General features: G+C 31.5%; 1 protein-coding gene across 3 annotated transcripts in view; it reads right to left on the bottom strand.

The window, feature by feature from the left end:
- Br140 (bromodomain-containing protein 140) overlaps positions 1 to 19,284 on the bottom strand; it is a 139,672-nt gene that overhangs the window by 107,937 nt on the left and 12,451 nt on the right. For all 3 annotated transcript variants that reach the window (XM_075376577.1, XM_075376594.1, XM_075376586.1), the window contains exons 3-5: positions 16,922 to 17,142; positions 13,522 to 13,655; positions 7,615 to 7,792 (exon numbers count right to left, since the gene is read on the bottom strand). In XM_075376577.1, the coding sequence (XP_075232692.1) occupies positions 7,615 to 7,792; positions 13,522 to 13,655; positions 16,922 to 17,142 (533 nt within the window). The remainder of the gene's footprint in view (positions 1 to 7,614; positions 7,793 to 13,521; positions 13,656 to 16,921; positions 17,143 to 19,284) is intronic.

The following is a 19,284-nucleotide window of genomic DNA, read 5'->3' as shown; positions in this document are numbered from 1 at the left end:
GTGGAAGAAAGGGATTGTAAAATTTTATTGTTTAAGACAGGCGACAAGAATCCAACTGTTAGTTCATTACATCGGCCCCTGACATTGCTGCCGGTTATCGGCAAGATCTTTGAAAAGATGTTGCATCTTTGTATAAATGAGAAGTTGGCCTCACGTGGGTTACTGATGATAAATCAATATGGACCCAGAAAAGGACCAAGGATGCTATACTTCATGTGACAATTGTGGTGTTGACCAGTGAAGCAGAATATGTCTTGGGAATCTTCCTAGACATTTCCAGCATGTTCAACAATCTGTGGTGGCCCTCAGCCATTTTCTAATTATAGAAGTAAAAATGCACTGAAAATGAACTGCAGGTGTTGAAAAGTTATTTCAGTTATCAGGATGTGTTGCTCTATGAAAACAACCATGAAGTAGGGAATACACTGTCTAAGGGTTGTCCCCAAGGCAGTGTGCTAGGTCCTCTCTTCTGGGTGGTGGAGTTCGACTCTCTTCTGCGGCTGAGGTTGCCCAGAGGGTGTCCTGTGACCTACGCAGACGACAGGCTCCTGGTGGTCAAAGGATGCTCACAGAGGGAGTTCGAGCTCAGGACCACTCGTGCATGCAGGGTTCTTAAGCTGTGGCTCATCAACACAAGATTACTTTCAGCCCAGAGAAGACCACGATGATGCTTCTTAAAGGCTGTATGGTGGAGAGTCAGTAAGTGAGTATCGATGTCAGGCCAACAAATACAGTACTCGAGTTCAGAAGTACCTGCGAGTGTATCTTGATGAGAAATTCCAATTCAAGAGGCACCTTCAATACGTTGCAGAAAAGGCCTGTAGTGCCTTTCTTGGGATCCGTTGTGTGGTCAATCTGGATTGGGGTCTCAATTTTAGGACCCAAAGCATCCTGTACAAGGGCATGTGCGAAGCAATTATATTGTATGCTGTGTCAGTCTGGGTGGATAAGATGAAATTCTGTAGTTATAGATATATTATTTAGGGCCCAACAATTATTACCGCTGATGGTAACTGGTAGTTACTGGATAGTTTCACAGAAGGCGGTCTTAGTGATTACGAGAGTGAAACCAGTTAATATTCTAGCTCTTGAGAGATAGAAGTGGTATTTTGCTAGGAAGCAACATACCACTTGAGGAACATGGTTATGATATATTGACAGGCTAGATGGAATGAGACTATAGACGGGCGATATACACACACTATCTCTTCCGACATCAGGAGCTTGTGAGGCACCTCATGGGTTTCCCCTAACAAGTACATAACTCAGTTTCTTGGCGGTCACAGGGCCTTCAGGGATAGACTGGCTGGGTTCTGCCTGGTAGATTCAGGTCTGTGTCCAAAGTATAGGGAGCAGGACGATGCCTTACATGTATTGTAAGTGTGCCAAATACGATTTGGAGCGCACCACAGTATTTTGTAGACTGGATACCATCAGAGCAATGCTTGACATCAGTCAAAACTGGAAGGACCGGGCTGAATGGTCAGTGGTTGTAGAATTTCTGCATTATTTGGCTAGGGAACAGATTGTGGAGGGAATCTAAGTTGCTACTTGGTCTTGTTCCGTGTACTTTGGTTTGTTACACCTTTTGTTAGCGTTACATCTTTTTTGGTTGTTTTGTTTTTATTTCTGTGTTTTTGTTTTAGTGTTTTTCCGCACATGTGTCGGAAGTGAACTCACTTTATCTTTTGGGTAGGTATGTAATTTAGTTCCTTTGACAACTATAGTTTTCAGTGTTGCTTGAGACTAGAGATGTGTTTTATTATTTTTACTAATAATTACACCGATGGGAATGTTGCTTGTGGCATTCGTATTGGTGGCATCCTGGGCAAAGGCAACTGAGAGATGTCATATGCCAAGTTAAAAGATGACCTCCAGTAAAGCCCATCAAGAATAGGTATGGAGGGGGCGGTTGGAAGGTGTCTTCCCCTAGGGCATCAGGACAGTGATGTAATCCCTGAAAATGAGGAAAATTTAGTTTTAGATTGGAATGATGGAGATGAGGAATCGGCAAATGATTATGTTAACATTAATGAACCAGAACAACCAACTCATCTCACTCATTGGTACACGGAGCTCCCTGGCCCTAACCACATACAAAGTGTTGGTTCTACTCCAATAGCCTATTCTAATCTGCATTTCACTGTAGAGCTACTGGAAGTTCTTGAGAAAGAAATTAATAAATCTGCTCAACAATTCCTTGAAAAAAATGCAAATAACCTGGCTGTACATTACAGAAATTGTAAAAATGGAACTGTACTTGATAAAAAAAAAGGTTTTTTTAGCCTGTATTATAAATATGGGTTTGAATAAAAAAAACACTATTAGAGCATACTGGAGCACGACTTGCATGGAAAAAAGCATGACTTGGTTCGGAAAAAAGTTTCCCTTGATACGATTTGAGTTAATAATGACATTTTTTCATCTGGTGAATAGTGAAATATGTCCCCCATCTGGGCATCCAAATTATGATCTGTGTTTTAGACATGACCCCTTAATTGATCATGCCAATTATGTTTTTATGCCAATTACATATACCATTATACACTCCATGAACAAATCTGTATAGATGAAATCTTGGTAAGAACAAAGTGTAACACTTCATTGCTCCAGTATCTACCAAATAAGCAGCACCATCACTGGTGCATCAAAATTTGGATGTTGTGTGATGTAGTGTTCAGTTATTGCTTGAGATTTTATATAGATAAGGGAGCAAAAAATCAAAGGATAAGGAAATGATAAAGGAGCATGGGCTATAATACTTTGTTATTACAAAACTTTTAAGTTTTGGTAATTACATAAACAAAGGTTTCCATGTTTTTGTAGACAATTTTTTTATGTTTCTGCTATATTTGTAGTGTTGATACATTACTGGCACAATATGCAAGATCAGAAATTACTTGCCATAACAGTTTAATAAGAAATTTGCTGTAGCTGAAAAAAATGTGTTGTTGGTCTGAATCTGTGCTTGTGTATACATATTGGGAAAAGAAATCACAAAAAGCTCCAGTGTTACTTCTTTGAAGTAAGTTGCTGATTGGAGATGTGGAAGTGGTTCCCCGACGCAGACAAGAAAAAACAGTAAGCAAACCTGAAATTATCAACGAATATAATCAATTGATGGGTGGAAATAGTTACCTCGATGCAAGTAGAATACTATGCTACTGGAAGAAATTTCTTTCAACATCATGGGAAGAATGGTCCTCAATTCTTATATTTTATATAAGGAACACAATAAATTTGCAAAGGGAAAATAAATTAAATCCAGGTTTGCTTACACTATAGGCATTGTGAAAGAAATATCGAAGGAATAGTTCCAATTGAAAGATATTCCACGTCAACCACAAGTCTCCAGGTTCGTGAAAACTTCCTGAAAGAAAGGAATTAAGATGCTGTGTATGCACTGCTGAAGGGGGAAAAAAGATCTTGGACACAGTGCACTAGATGCAACAGATATATAACAGATTATCTTTTTATTTTATTCACAAATAGTGGTTGGTAATTTAGTAATAATGTGTTTCATCAAATTTAAATTGAGGGGAAAATTTTCTAAATTTGTGCTAAAATTGCAAATTCTTTAGTGAAGCATTAACAAATTTTAATTTACAATTTTTTTTTTTTTAATTTTAAAATCTGTACACATCAAAGTTAAACAGACCACAAGAATCTCCAGGATTTTCTTGGTATGAATTTTTTCATACACATTACTAAAAATTGCATATACAGTGATATATACTGATTACACAATCTGATTATATACTGTAATCAGATAAAAAATTTTAAATAAGAAACAGACCACAGATTAATTTCAATATGGATCTAGATCTAGTGGCTTATCTGAACATGCATTACTGGGCCTTATTTTTTTTTGTGAAAACAAACAAAAAAGTCTTAACACAGATCACTACCTTGCCATGTTGCATGATTATTTCCTCCCAGAATTAGAAGACACATTAATCTCAACAAGTGTGGTTTCAGCAAGACGGAGCACTTGCCACATATCAAGAGCAACTATGGGTTTATGTGACACTTTCCTGGACACCTGATTTCATTGCTTGGAGATGTCGAGTGGCCTCTTCAGTCACCTTGTGACTGACTATTTTTTATGGGGCTGCCTAAAAGCTCAAGTTTACATAGACAAACCAGGTACTTTTGAAGCCCTTTGATACCAAATAGCAAGAAATTCAAAGGATCCGTATGCCATGCTTGGTAAAATTATGGACAATTTCACCAGTCGCCTAAAAGAATGCATCGACAAAATGGATGCCACCTAACTGATGTAATCTTTTGCAGCTGAGTATGTTTTTCTTACGTTTCAATATATAATCTCAAATGGCAATGTAATATTAATATATAATAACAATAAATTTTTTAATTCATTCAAAAATAAGTGTGTAACAGTCTTTTCAAAACCACCATACCTCTTGCTGGACCCTGTACTTTATTTTGATACAATTAGTGTCAATATAAATCTTGATATTCCAGAAAAGAATTTTTTTCATAGAATCTTTGGCAATATTGGTAAACACATATCTATGTACTCCCAATTCTTCTTGACCCATTAAATATTAAATGCACTTTTTTATTTTTTATTTGGTTTTTTTTTTTTAGTGAAAAATGCTTCGGCGTTATCATCACCTGAACACAATGTATCTGTTTTAAAAAACTAATTTCAAAAACTCACAATTACAAATTAAACAAAGACTCCTGGAAAACAAATCATAAAACATAAATACAAAAGCAATAGAAAAAAAAATTAAAACAAAATTAAAACTTGTAGAAATTTAAAAACAAAATCAAAACAAACTAAAATATTAAAAATTAAAAAAAAAAACACATAAAACTTGAACTAAATGTTAAAACACAAAAACAAACTACTACAAAAGAAATCAAAAACAGTATTAAAAGGTATGTAGAATATTAGCATCCCAGAGAAATAAAAACACTTGGAGTTTCACACAGCTAATAAAGTCAGATGCAGTAACACAGAAAGTGAAGGATGGTTGACTACATGCGTCTTTAGCAGCAGAATCTGCATATTAATTACCCGGAATTACCATGTGGCTATTGTGGTAATGGTACTTAGGTTTAACGATATTCAAAGTCTTATTTATAGTGTATAATTCAGCAGTAAAGACACTCACAATACCAGGTAGACCAAACATATAGATTCAGCCAACGTGCAGCCAATGGGGGTTTTGTTTTGTTTCGACCCATCTGTGTATACCACTGCATCTAAGTCTGCCTTGGAGAGAATATGGCAAAATAGTTACTGAAAGAAAATAGGTGGTGATTCTTTATTGTATTTCATGAGGTCAAACATAAAATTTATAAGGTTGATTGTCCACAGAGGATATAAATATGGATAAATAGGAAAAATAGAAGGTGCAGCAACATCCATAAGGTGCAGTAAGCGTCAGGTACAAATACCTTCAAGTGGAGTAGAACGTGGATGGTTGTCATGCCTTCGGAAGTATTTCCATGAACTGTGTCAAAAGCCAAGTGATTTGGCTTGAACGTGTTTGAACTGCGTCAAACAGACCAAATAAAACGAGGGAATAAACTCTGTGAGCACACGGAAAGATCAATGTTGGACAATGTACCAGATGATAAGAACATGAATGTGAGAACTATCATTCAGTAGACAAATCTTCAAGTCTTCTATCGCCCTATTTATCATATTTCCTCAAGAGGAGCAGAAAGTTGATCACCAGGAAATATAGTGGGCACTGAAGTCTCCTACTAATAACGATGGTGATGGGATTTGCATGAGGAAATTTGACATTTCCAGAGCATTGAACTCAGAGTTCGGTGACAGATACAAATTACTGATATGAATTTGAATGGGTTAGAGACTTTCACAGCAACAGCAGGAATAAGGGTGGCTAGCTGACACCTTATTCTGCATGAAAATAGCAACTCCATCATTCTCTCTACTATCTATTAGACAGTTATACCTCTCTCAGAAATAGTCTCTGAGTGTTACTGCATCCTGCTGAACGAGATGCATTTCTTGGAAGCACATGAATAGTGGTTCATATGTGCACATCAATACTCTAATATCCTCAAAGCAGAACCACTTTAGATTAAACACAAAATTAATACACTAAAATGGATTAATTCACTGTATTAAACACAGAAAATACAGACAGAAGCAACTATTAAATTAAAAGTGGAGTATTCTCCATGGTGAAAATCAGTTCTATTAACAGTTTCTTCATTCTTCTTATTTTTCTATTAAAATAATTCTTTCAAAAATACTTTAAAATTGTTCTCTTGCACTGTATCAATAATTATTTTACTGCTTATTTTTCTTTTAAACAAGGATCAATGGCTTATTCTTTGATTATGTGGTATTCTCCTGTCTTCCTATATATACTTCAATAATACATAGCTCTTAACATTTCAACCATGATTAATTAGGGTTATGACAATCTCTCCCATTGTCATTTCAAATAAAGTTTAACTTCTCCTCTATCACTATACAGATTAGTATAATTTCCTCTTTTCATTTTCAAGTCTGTAGGGTGACAGAAGAATGAAGCAGTTAATACATTACAGTAAAGTAAACGAATGATTTAACATTTTAAACGGATCTGATATGCAGCTTCTTGATGTCCGCAAGTCACTTCATCATACTTAAAATTCATTCGGCTTTCATTCGTACTTAAAATTATCTCTCCTAATTCAGCGAAACATATTTCTAATTTTAAGCAAACTTAGTTTCCTTTCTCACAATTCTTTCACCCCTACTAATTTACTCAACATATTTCTGCTCTTTTGATCCTTACACCAGATTTTCAAGAATGTTTTTCTTTTTAATAACATTGTTCCATCTTACCAATTCATTCATCTTTCTGTCTGTATTCCTGATAACCTTTTGCAGACACTTTGTAATCTCCATGACTGTATTCTGAAAATATTCTTATGAATAACTCACTTCCTTTTCATTATGTGATACTGTAACCAGTTGGGTTGGTCTAATGGTAAAACTCATCATCATAAATCAGCTGATTTCAAAGTCAGGAATTCTTGGGTTCAGATCCTAATAGTTACTTTTATTTAAATCTGAATGCTAGGTTGTAGCCATCAGTGTTATTTGATAGTTGGGTTTCAATTAACCACACATCTCAGGGACAGTCAAGACTGTACCTAACATCTGTCAGAGTCAGTCGAGACATCTCAGTTTCTGTCTGTACAAGACTACACCTCACTCATGTCACAAACAAGGGCTGAGACTGCTTACAGGCCCCAAATACTTAAAGTTGCAAAGGATAACTTCTGGAATATTCATAAGTAATTATCATTATTAATTTAACTCTTAACTGATAATGTCGATCAATGTGGGCTATATAAATAAAATCAAATCATCTGATTATAATGGATCTATAGCCCACAGTCTAAAAGAAAGCTATTGTGTTTAAGGTTTACATGTAAAACTTTACATTACCATATCACACAAGAATAAGATTACAGTTCATCTGAGAGTGTTTTGCCAGTAATAAGTAAAATTAAATTTGTTTGATATTACAGTACACAAGATGGATAACAATAAAAAAAGTTCAAAACAATTATGACAGGAAAAACATAATCTAATATGAAAAGTGCAAAAACCTGAAAATAAGATTCTTTCTCCAAACGATCCATAAGCAATTCAAAAGTATCAATTGAGACTTCTGTTAGTCCTGCTGCTACACGACGTTCATTCATTATTCCAAGCCAAGCAGCATCTTCTTCATCCATATCATATTCCACTTCACCATCCATCTCCTCTGCCGACCTTTCAATAAATCTATAACATCAATATGAATACATTTTATGGTATAATACAAAATTTAACAATACAACACAAAAGCCATCATAAAGTATGTTTTTACTAGCATTTACATTATAATTTTAAATGACTTTATATGAAGGCCAGCCTAATATGTTTTGAAAATATAGTACCACTAAAAAAGTATCCATATTATAATTTAAATTATCTAAGACACCATACTTTATTTGATTATTATATTGAATTGTAAAAAAACAATTTGTAATTATTTTATTATTGATTGGCTTATTTTGGTCATTAAAGTGGTCTTGAATATACCATAACATACATTAACAGCTTACTGTGCCAGTTATTAAAATGGTGACAGTTCAACTGAAAAGACAGTATGTACTGTAGCACACTGAATTAAAATCAATTGTATCACCTACAATGCCAATATCAAAAACAATAAACTTATGCCCAATATCTCCTATAAAACTATAAATACATTATTTTTTGATGGTTTAATCACCTAGTGTCACTGTTTATTCTAAATTAGTCTGCGCTTTGTTTTACAACTTTTTAATCTCTGAACCTGAATGAACAGACTGATACTTATAGTATATTGTACAAACATAAATGTACGTTTCTAACAAGAGATAAAAACTGAGGTTGTAAAAAAAAGGTTTAATGATTTAAAATTTTGTGCAATACTGCTGTGGATTTTAGTGCCTTGTAAATTTTTAGAGCAAATTTTAAATGCAAATGAAACAAAACCCAATGAAATTCAGTCTCATGGACTGAAATATCTTCAACTGAAAAGTGAAAAAATCTATTCCCCATCGTAAAATAGGCAAAATTAGAATGAACAATGTTAACATGTAACAAAGTTCAGAATAATTTTGTTTTCCATTAATTTTTATCAGTAAATCCAAAAATTTTTAAGCATTAAAATAATATTGTTAAGAATGCATTACAACTATAAACAGAAACATTATATTAATGAAGCATGGGTGTGGATATTATCTAACTTAACTGGGTTCCAGGAAAGACATTTAATTAATGAAAAGCTTAATAAAAATTTGATTGTTTAGGAAAACTGATTCTATTTATTTATAATACATCAACAATTCCAGAAAATTTGGCAGTGATAGTTTTTCTTCCTGTTCAATATGGGCAGCATAATGAACCAATATATTTTTTACTGTTTTAAAATACATCATCATGAGTTCATTACTGTCCTTCAGTTTATATGAACATCATAAGAAAAAGTGTTCCAGTATTTTGAAACTGATATGAATGAAAACAATTATTTACTGTTTTATTCAATCTTGGGTAAAAATAACAATTACAACTCTAAAAATTTCAGGGAACAATTTTATTGATACAATATGGACGGTATATGTCACTGATTTAGAAGAAACCAATAGCTAAGGAAATTTCTGGATGTCACAAAACAAAGGATTAAGAAGTACAGGAACAGTTATTTTTTTACAATGAAGAACAGGTGTTCAAGGTGTTCACTGATCAAGTAGTAGTGGATGTAGTATTACAAACATTATAAGTGGAAGTTTGCACTCATAATGCAAACTTCCACTCATTGTTGAATAAGGTTCATAAGTTGAAGTCAATAAGGTTGAATAAGTTTCAGACAGTGGCACGATAGGAGAGGGGCATTCAGTGCTTTAAAGGTAAGAAATCTGTATTGAATTCTAAAACATATTTAACACCTTAGTCTTACATTAACAATATTATGCATTGAAATTTCTGTTATCAATACTCATTCTCATTCCAGGTTTTCATTTCTACATTGAATAATAATTATATATAATTACTGCCTGTGTTAAATTAATGTTAACTAGACAATGGCAAGATATAAACAGAAGGCAGAAAGAAACAAAAATTCAAAAAAAGGTCAAATTTTAGGTAAAAATATTTTTAATGTACACTTCTATTTAAATTTACACTTTTTCTTTAAATGTACACTTAATAAACTTTCTGGACTGAAAACATTACTTAATCATAATCAATTAACCTTTCTATTCTGAAATCAGTCTGTGTATCTACACAGAAATAATCTTATTTCACATAACTGAGAAATAATCAACTGCATATTAATAATATTGTTCAATCAAGACTGAGTAACAAAAAAAAAAAATCCCTTGTGGAGTGCCTGAAGACGGAGGTAGATTTCACCGGTGCTAAGTAGGGGATAAAAAAGATTTCCACCTTAAAATTAAGAAAAACTTCAAATTTACTCAATACAACAATGGTTGCACGTGAAAAAAATTTCACATGTTTAGCATACAACAACACCCATCTTCTTAGAATTCCAGCAACATTTTGGTCATCCCTTGCCTAAGAGTTTGTCATATCAAAAATTGTTTCAGACAAAAATTTTAGGCAATGTTTAGAGGACTATCAACCACTTTAAACTGATTTGATACTGTGTATATTAAGGGAGGTATGATGTTTTTTGTCTTCGAAACCCCATTTTTTACCCCCTGAGCTAATGGTTGGTGATATCAAAAAAATTTACCTACATAAGTTTTAGGCCCATATCAAAGATTAGTAGGAACTTTAAATGAGTTCAATATTTTACTTAATAAGAAAGTAATAGCATTATTTTGTTTTTTCAAAAAAGCCCCCTATTTCCACCCCCATGGTCCAATTTTAGCTGTTAATGAACTCAATTAACCCAATTATCGTATCCACAAGAATGTGAAATATATATGTTGTATTTTTTATAATCAAAATCCAACTTTAACAATCAAAATACAGAAATACAAAGTAAATGAAATGATACTTACTTTTATTTACTTTTACTTATTACTTTTATTTATTCCAATAGCACTTTCGCGGGATCCCGCATCATCAGTTATACATAAATTATATAAAATTACATATCAAAACAACAATTTTTTTAGAAAAAATTAAAATTAAAATTACTATCATATACAGAAAACATGAAGTCAAGTAAATAAAATAATTACATATATTTAAATATGACATCAATTAAGAATTAAAATTTAACATTAACTTCAAAAATAAAATAATTATATAAGATTTATACCGTGTAACCTGGCCAGCCAACATTAGCTGACCAGGTTATAATTATTTTATTTTTAAAGTTAATTTTAAATTTTAATTCTTAATTTACATCATATTGGAATAAAGAAAATAAAAATAAGGTGTCATTTAATTTACTTTGTAATTCTGTATTTGGGTTGTTTCAAGTTGGTTTTTGATTATAAAAAATACAATATATTGGTACAGAGGATATGGAACTTAAAAGTATTGACTTATATAAAAGAGAATGTCCTGACTGATTCACAGACTCATAATCATAACCAAAACTATTATAAGTAAAGACTTGAAATTTTCAGGATACCTTCATATCTTTAAGTAGGCGTGCACTAAGAAAGGATTTTGCGAAATTTTCATTTTAAGGGGTTCAAATTGATAAAAAACTAAATTCCATGTTAACAGCGCTATCTGTTGGATGTAAAAGCAACATATACTATACTAAATATTTTACAATCCATTGCAATGTTTCTAGTATGTGTGTCCGCTATAAACTAAAAAACTACTGGACCGATTTACGCATGGAAAGAAGGGAGCAAGGGAAAAATCAGAAACGAAAATAGGGGAAAATCGAAAAAGTTAAAAGGGAAGAAGGTAAAAAGAGAGGGAAAATGGAAAAAAGAAAAAGGGGAAAACAGGGAAAAGGAAGAACAGGAAAAGGAAATGGAAAAGAGAAAAAAGAAAAGAGGAAGGGGAATAGGGGACGAGAAAGGGGATTAAATAAATTTAATTAAAATTAATATTAAAATAAATAAATAAATTAAAATGGAATTATAAAATTAGAATATGTAAAGCAAATAATTGAAGATGTCAGATGCAAAAAAATTGGTTGAGATTAAAAGTGTTGGATTTAATGAAAATCTAAATATAATATTGTTGATTAAATATTTTTTATTTATAAAAAAATAAGTTTACTATTAAAGAGGCACTATGAGTGAATCTACATCTATATTGTAGGTGAAGTCGCAACGGGGTATACTAGTATATATATATATATATATATATATATATATTTAAATGTATATATAAACTTTTGAGATGATTGTAGTTTTGGGGTCTGGGAGATGTGAAACACGAATATATGTCAAAATTTTCTGGAAATCAAATCATGGTACCCATTACAATAGGTAGGTTTCTTATGAAATTTACCTAATAAGTCGTTATGTTCTTCAGAACTTTTAGTAACAGAAATATAGAAATTAGTAACTTTTTTACAACTGCATTTTTTAAACTGCACTACATATATTGAAAAGTCAATAACTGATGTTTCAAGAGTTACAAAGACCATCTGTAGATAAAAATATTACATTTTGAAAGCAGTTTTAGGAAAAGGATATTTAGAGCAACAGGAATGGTAGAATATGAAGCTAAGAAATAAATGGTTTAGAAGAAACTAAAGATTCACATGCTAAAAAAAAAATAATAATAGACTTTTCTAAATCTCCGCTGAAAAAGGAGAGGTAAAAATTTATAGAAAGAAATAGTGAGAATTGGAAAGAGAGAATTAGAGAAATAAGTTAATTATATAAAGAAATTTAAAAGAGGATAAACATTATAGGACAATAAAGAGGGAAAGAAATGATCACCAAATTGAAGCAAGAAAAAGTTAGATGGAAAAGAGGTGAGTGATGATGTTGAGCTAATGCAAAGATGGGCAAACATTTTGAAGAAATGTTAAAAAATCAGAAGAAATTGAGGAAAATGATGAACAGAAGTAAACAGGAAATTTATTAGCCACTCCCACAAAATAGGAAATATAGAAGATGATGACAAGATTAAAAAATGGTAAATCATCTAGAGGAGATTAAAAACAACACTCTGTCAGATGCTCTGGTAAAAGAACTGTTAGAATTGCTTGGATGGGATGTTCTACCTCATCCGCCACATTCATCAAACATGATTTCACTCCTTCTAATTTCCACTTGTTTTGATCCATGCAAAACCACGTGTCTGTCAAGCACTTCAATTCTTTTGAAGATATAAAAAATGGCTCGATTCATGGATAGCCTCAAAAGATGAGTAGTTTTTCCAATGAGGAACCAGTCTTTTACTAGAAGATGGGAAAAGGTTGTAAGTAACCATGGACAATACTTTAAATATCATGTATTTATCTATTTTAAAAAAATGTTCATTTTCACCAAAAAAAAATCATTTAAAATTAAGTTTAGTACCATAATTATATGAATAGGTAATTGAAATGATACATGCTTTTTTTAGTGAGTGATCAACCCAAAATTATAGATGTACAATCTACAACATAAAAAAGTTATTCTTTTAATCTGAACAATATGAACTAATACTCAAATATTAATTTGAGTGATCTTAACAACGTGAATAATTACTACATTACACCAATCTATGAAGTAAGATAGCACAAACTTCATGTGGAAGTTGAAATTTTTGCTGTACAACACATACAATCAATTACCTACTTCCTTAAAGGCAAAATCAGCTAATTATATAAATATATTACTAATAACTAAAGAAAAGAAGCATTTCAAGTTTGATTTGTAAGGGCAAAACAATGAAATAAATTATTATTTTGTTAAGTTTGTTTATCCAGTCTACAATTAACACAATATAAATGCAACACAGGAAATTGACAACCTAAAATTATTTAACTGGCATTAAGATTATACACATCACTATTTTCAGATTAGAGGGACTTGATAAATTTATATTACCTTATATAAGCATTAGGTCGTGGTGGAGCATCAGGGATATTATACTCATCCAATACCTTGAAGCATGGTTCAGGCAATTTAGATACAGCTTCTTGACTTCTGGCAAGACTGGAAGCTCCAGCCATGATAGAATTCTAGAAAGTTAGAAAAAAAGATGTATTAAAATAAGGATAATATTCAATGCCGACATTTTTAAATGGTTTCGACACCTCAGTTTAAATTCACCAAAAATTCAAAGATGGTAGTAGATTGTGAATAAATCCTTCTACTAAGAATATTCAAATGAAGTTTGAAACAATATATCAAAAACAGTCATCCGTATACAACAAGTTAGTAAGGTGAATACTGGCAATTTTCTGATAAAATTTTAACAGTATATACAATTTAAAATAATAATCTACTAACTTTAACCAACCATTATCAAGAACACATTAAAAAATGTACATAAAAAACAATCATAATAGTAAATATCAAATTTCAATATTGAATAATAAAATGAAATTATTATTTAAATAATACACTGTAGAAAAAGAACATATCAAAAATGAGTAAGAAAAAGTGCATACATAAAAAAAAAAAAAATATGTAAATAAAAAATAAGGAGAAATAATACAATTATTAACTGACAAATAAACAGTACTTACAAAACACTGTAAAGCTAGTAATTTTGGCAGGGTTTTGTTAAAAAATACAAATTCGGTTTGAGGTAAAATTAATAGAAAGTGTAAATTCAACTAACCAGCTTGACCACTTAAACATCCAACACACCTGCCCTACCTACCTTAATGATCATCTTTTTTTTAGGTCAGACAAAAAAACCTACTTCATGAAAGATAAAGATGGTATGAACATTAATTAAATCAACTAAAGAGATATCACTAACATGGACAAAATTTAAAGAAGGGGGATAACTGTTTAAGGCTTTTATGACTGAAAACTTTCACAAAACGACAGCTCCACATCATTTCTCTGGTTCTTTAAATTTATGAGCAAATAGCTCCATTATTTTAATTTTTTTTTTAGTTTGTCCCATATATTCTGTACCAAGCATTTAGGATATATACATCTTATTATTATTATTCTTATCATTATTACCATCATCATCTTTTATGACCACGTAGGTTTACTTCAGTCAGTCTATTATCCAAGTCTCTTCAATGGGACTGTTTGGGCCTTGACGTCCTCCCAGTATTTTTCATACGTTTTGATCTTTGTGCCCTTTCTAGTGTTGAAAATGTTTTTTTTTGTTCTTGAATTTCTGGTTTAATTTATCTTATCTGTGGTGTCTTCTGGTATAAGGCCAGTTTCCTTCAGATCCTCTCTTATTTCTCTAATCCGTCTTCATCCTGTCTTGGTGTTTTTCAAGTCGAGATTGTACTGTACTAGCTATTTAAGAAGTCTTGAATCTTGCATTCTCACGATACATCTAAAGAATCCTAGTCTCCTCTTATACATGGTATCAAAGATGGTTTCTAACTCTCTGTACATGACCTTGTTGGGCACAATCCATCACTGCCAGTCTTTCTGGTACTTTTTATTGATGCAGGTTCTTTCAATTCTTGTTCGTTCAGGTGGAAGAGTGTTTCTGCTGCATAAGTAGCTTCTGGTTTTATAACTGTGTTGTACAGTCTTATTTTTGCATTTACTGATAGGCATATTTTATGGTAAGTGTACCAGGTTAATTTCTGAGCTTTAGCTAGTTAGTTTCTTCTTATTTTGGATTGAGGTTTTTTTCATTTAGGATGTTTGTTATTATTTCTCTGAGATAATTAAATAAGGTTACTATTTTGATTTTATTACAATTTATATTTACTTCTTTTAATCTTGTTGGTTTTTGGGGTATAATTTCTGTCTTTTCGAATGATATTTTGAGGCCAATTTTATTTGCAATGTTTTGAAGTTCTACTATCTGTGAATTAACTTCATCAATGTCGTTTGTCAGCAGTGCCAAGTCGTCATCGTAACCAAAACAGATTGTTATAATTTTTTGTCCTATTTTTACTTTTGTGGGGCATTTTTGAGCCATTTCTTCACTACCATTTCTAGAGCGCAGTTAAATAATAGCGGTGAGAACCCATCGCCTTGGTGCAGTCATATCTTGATCTCAAATGATTCTGAGAGCTTGTCTCTGAATTTTACATTTGACTTAAGTGATTGTGAAGATCAGTTTTATCATGTTTATTAATTTGGTATGCAGTCTGAGATGTCTTAGAATTTTTAATAGGGATTCTCTGAGGATGAAGTCATAACAACCTTTCCTGAAATCTACAAATGTTATCACCATGTCTGATTCTTTTCCTGTTGCAATCCATTATTAGCTTGACACTCATAATCTGGTCTGGACAGGTCCTCCAGGGGTCTGAAATGTTCCTGGTATTCTCCTGGTTTTATCTTGAGTTGTGAACTGATCCTGTTGATGATTCTTGAAAGAATATATATATATATAATCAAAAATCAATTTACAAAGTACTCTTCCAACTGGTAGGTATAAACTTTGTTGCCATAAGAAGGTCAATGTGCACTTTTTGTTCAATGTTTTCTCCAACCCTTCTTTTCTTTGGTTCTGAAGTAAGGCCATTAAATGATCAAAGGAATTAGCTTTTAACATCAGGAATTCCTATAAATTTAAGAATATGTTCTATTCTCTGTCTGTAAAATTTTTACTCTTTATAGTTCCTTTTAAAATAAAATTAATTTACCTCGTCCTTTAGTCCTATTTCAGAAGATTCTGCCCTAAATTTCATTTACCAATTTTAAACTCTTCATTTCAAACTCTACAAACTCATCTAAAACATTCTCTGTAATAGTGAATCTCTAGTTTATACATCCCCTTCATACAATTTAATAGTGAATCTCTAGTTTATACATCCCCTTCATACAATTTGTTTTTTGATCATAAAGTTCAGCACTATATATCCCATATATATTTTTAAGAATCTTTCTCTAATCCCTAAATCCATGTTTGATACTAGCAGATTTGCTTGCACAATAGCTTTCTTAATTTGTATGTCTGCTTTTGAAAAATGCTATAAGTTCTGGTATATTTGATTGCCTTGCCCTACACAAATATATCTTTCAGAATGAGAATAAAAAAGAGACTAACAGACTATAAAGTTTGTCATAAAAATGTAACTGTTAAAAATAATCCAACAAAGCTAATTAAACTATTTTCAGGTAAACAAAATACTCACTTAATAATACCAATAAAATTAAACTCTTGAAAACCTAGTTATCTCTTGACAACCCCTGGGTTTACATCTAAAAAATCCCAGAACTGTATGTGGGCTTTATAAATCTTGAATGTAAATACAGTTTTTAATTGTGAAGTTTTAAGAAATGTTTACTAAAGTTAATGTAGTTTTTTGTGCATGTGTTTATATAATAAATGAAATTAACTTACTGAAACAGGTTTTGATCCATCACTTTCTTCTTTCTTATGGGCAAGTATTGGTATAATCTGATGTATACTGATTCGTTTCACTTTTCCATTTAACTCAAACTCAACAAATTTTTGTGCTTCTGCGTAAGTTAACCCCTCACGTGCAGGAGATGAGAAAACATCTGGTTGCTGAGCCGGTTGTGAACGTGAAAAATGAGAGTGTCGGCCTTTTTTGCGATGAGCTATAATAATAATAACTTGCTGATAACATCACAAACTACATATTTTTTTCAATTCATTACCATTCACATTAAAATTAGATCTACACAATTTTATCAAATAATTTCAAATTGTGCATTTTAAAAGCAAAGTTTTTGCTCATCAACTTTTGTTTTCAATCTGTTTAACTTTTTTTAAATATGTTTTTCTACAGAATGAAGCACCAAAAGCAGAACACATTAATGTCAAGACTTACAACTGCTGTTAGCTGAACAGTGAGAATATGCTGAGGTCCACCTCTTTTTGGCAAGCATTTTTATTTCATAACATAGGAAAATATTATTTAATACTGGTATGATACCATCCATAATACTGTGCTTACACAGCTAAACAGACCTCGTACATATTAATTAAAAATTTCACAAATTTTTAAATTAATATGTATAAGTGTAAGGTAATAAAATTAAAATTTGTAAAATTTCTAATTTTAAAAATTAATAATTCAACAAATTAATAAAAAAAAAAATTTGATTAACAATTCCCAAATAATTAAACATGCAGATGGCAATACAAGGTCACTGCTGTGGTAAACCTAATGTACAATAATATTATATGACCACACATATTTACAGCATTCACAGGAAAACAGGGTTTGCTTATCACAATACTTTATTCCCTTCAAAAATTTCAATAAAAACAAATTTTCCTCATTATAATGTTAATAAAAATAAAAACGTACAATTAGACAACAAAACACTGTCACATGCTTTAATAAATTAATGATTGGTTTTTTAATGTTTGGAAAATAAACATTTATGAAAGAAATATGAGCATATTCCTATTAAACTGAACAAATATAAATTTATACAAAGATCAAAATATAGTCTAAATAAACTGATGTAGTTTTTATATGTTCATGTCATACCACTTACTATAGTACATAAAATGAATGATGAAACCTGTAACTGAAGTTACTTGTCATCAGTGAGGTCATAAAACTGGACTCATGACTGGATCTGATACTTGTTATTTTCTTATTTAATCAATTACTGTGCAATACAAACAATAAAGATGACCAATCCATTTCCCATTTGTCAATAAAGTATAAGAGTAACAGACTTAGCGACAAAAACTATAATTTTTTTTTTCTTTAGCAAGGATTCAACACTTTCATGCAAAGAATTTAGGATTTTAAGAAGTTAAAAAAATTTGCTATTTACATTCCCAAAACATTTAGAAAAATGTTCAATGTTATCCTTGATATTAATAAGGTAGTTAAAGAAAGTTGGGCAAAATTTTGGTGCATTTGGAGGTATTTATATAAAATGCGGAAAAAAAAAAGTTGGCAAGAATTAATGTTTAGTTTTTAGAAAAGGCAATCAGGAATGTAGTGGACAGTAATGAACTGACTGACTGACTTTAATAATGACAGCACCCACAATGATCTTCATCATTATTATTCTACAGAAATATAAGGCAGAGCACAGTAATCATTATTGAGAAACATCTGACTAAATAAACGAAAGGAAAAATATTATTTAATTTGGAAATTATTTTCAGTAAAACATTACTAAGAATGATAAAATAGTTTGAATGGATATCTGGTGAACAGATAAAGTACATTTTTATATCATTTAAACTACTACTATAAAATATCAAAATATCAATAAACAGTATTTTTTCAAGATTTTATGAACTTTCACAAGTAACTATTTTTATTATTTTTTCTATAGTTATTCTGTTTAAATGTACCACATCAAAAACACAACATTTCATCACAAATTTAATTTTTTTAATCATGAAATTCTTTAAGACAACTTTTACTAGCAAAAGCCACACAACGACTTTTGCATTGCGGCCCCCTTTTTAAGGAGTTAAGATGCATTCAACTCCATCATGGTTAAAATGTAAACATCGGAAGATTAGATTATAAGCTGTGTTTTAATTAATAACTTTGCCAAGCTGTTCAAGATGATGCTCATGGTGCGGCTTGAGTTAGATGTGGTGGTTTAAGTCATCAGTATGGCTTTCAGACAGGCATCTCAGTGAAAGATGCTGTTAACAATCATGAGCATGGTTGATAGTGCATTAGTTGTGTTGAGGTGAAGGAACACTGACACTCATTTTCTTTGACATAAGGAATGCTTTCAACAGTCTGTTGTGGT

This window comes from Lycorma delicatula, chromosome 1 (genome assembly GCF_047948215.1).
Source record: "Lycorma delicatula isolate Av1 chromosome 1, ASM4794821v1, whole genome shotgun sequence".
Lineage (NCBI taxonomy): Eukaryota > Metazoa > Arthropoda > Insecta > Hemiptera > Fulgoridae > Lycorma > Lycorma delicatula.
This window is presented reverse-complemented; position numbering and strand designations above follow the sequence as displayed.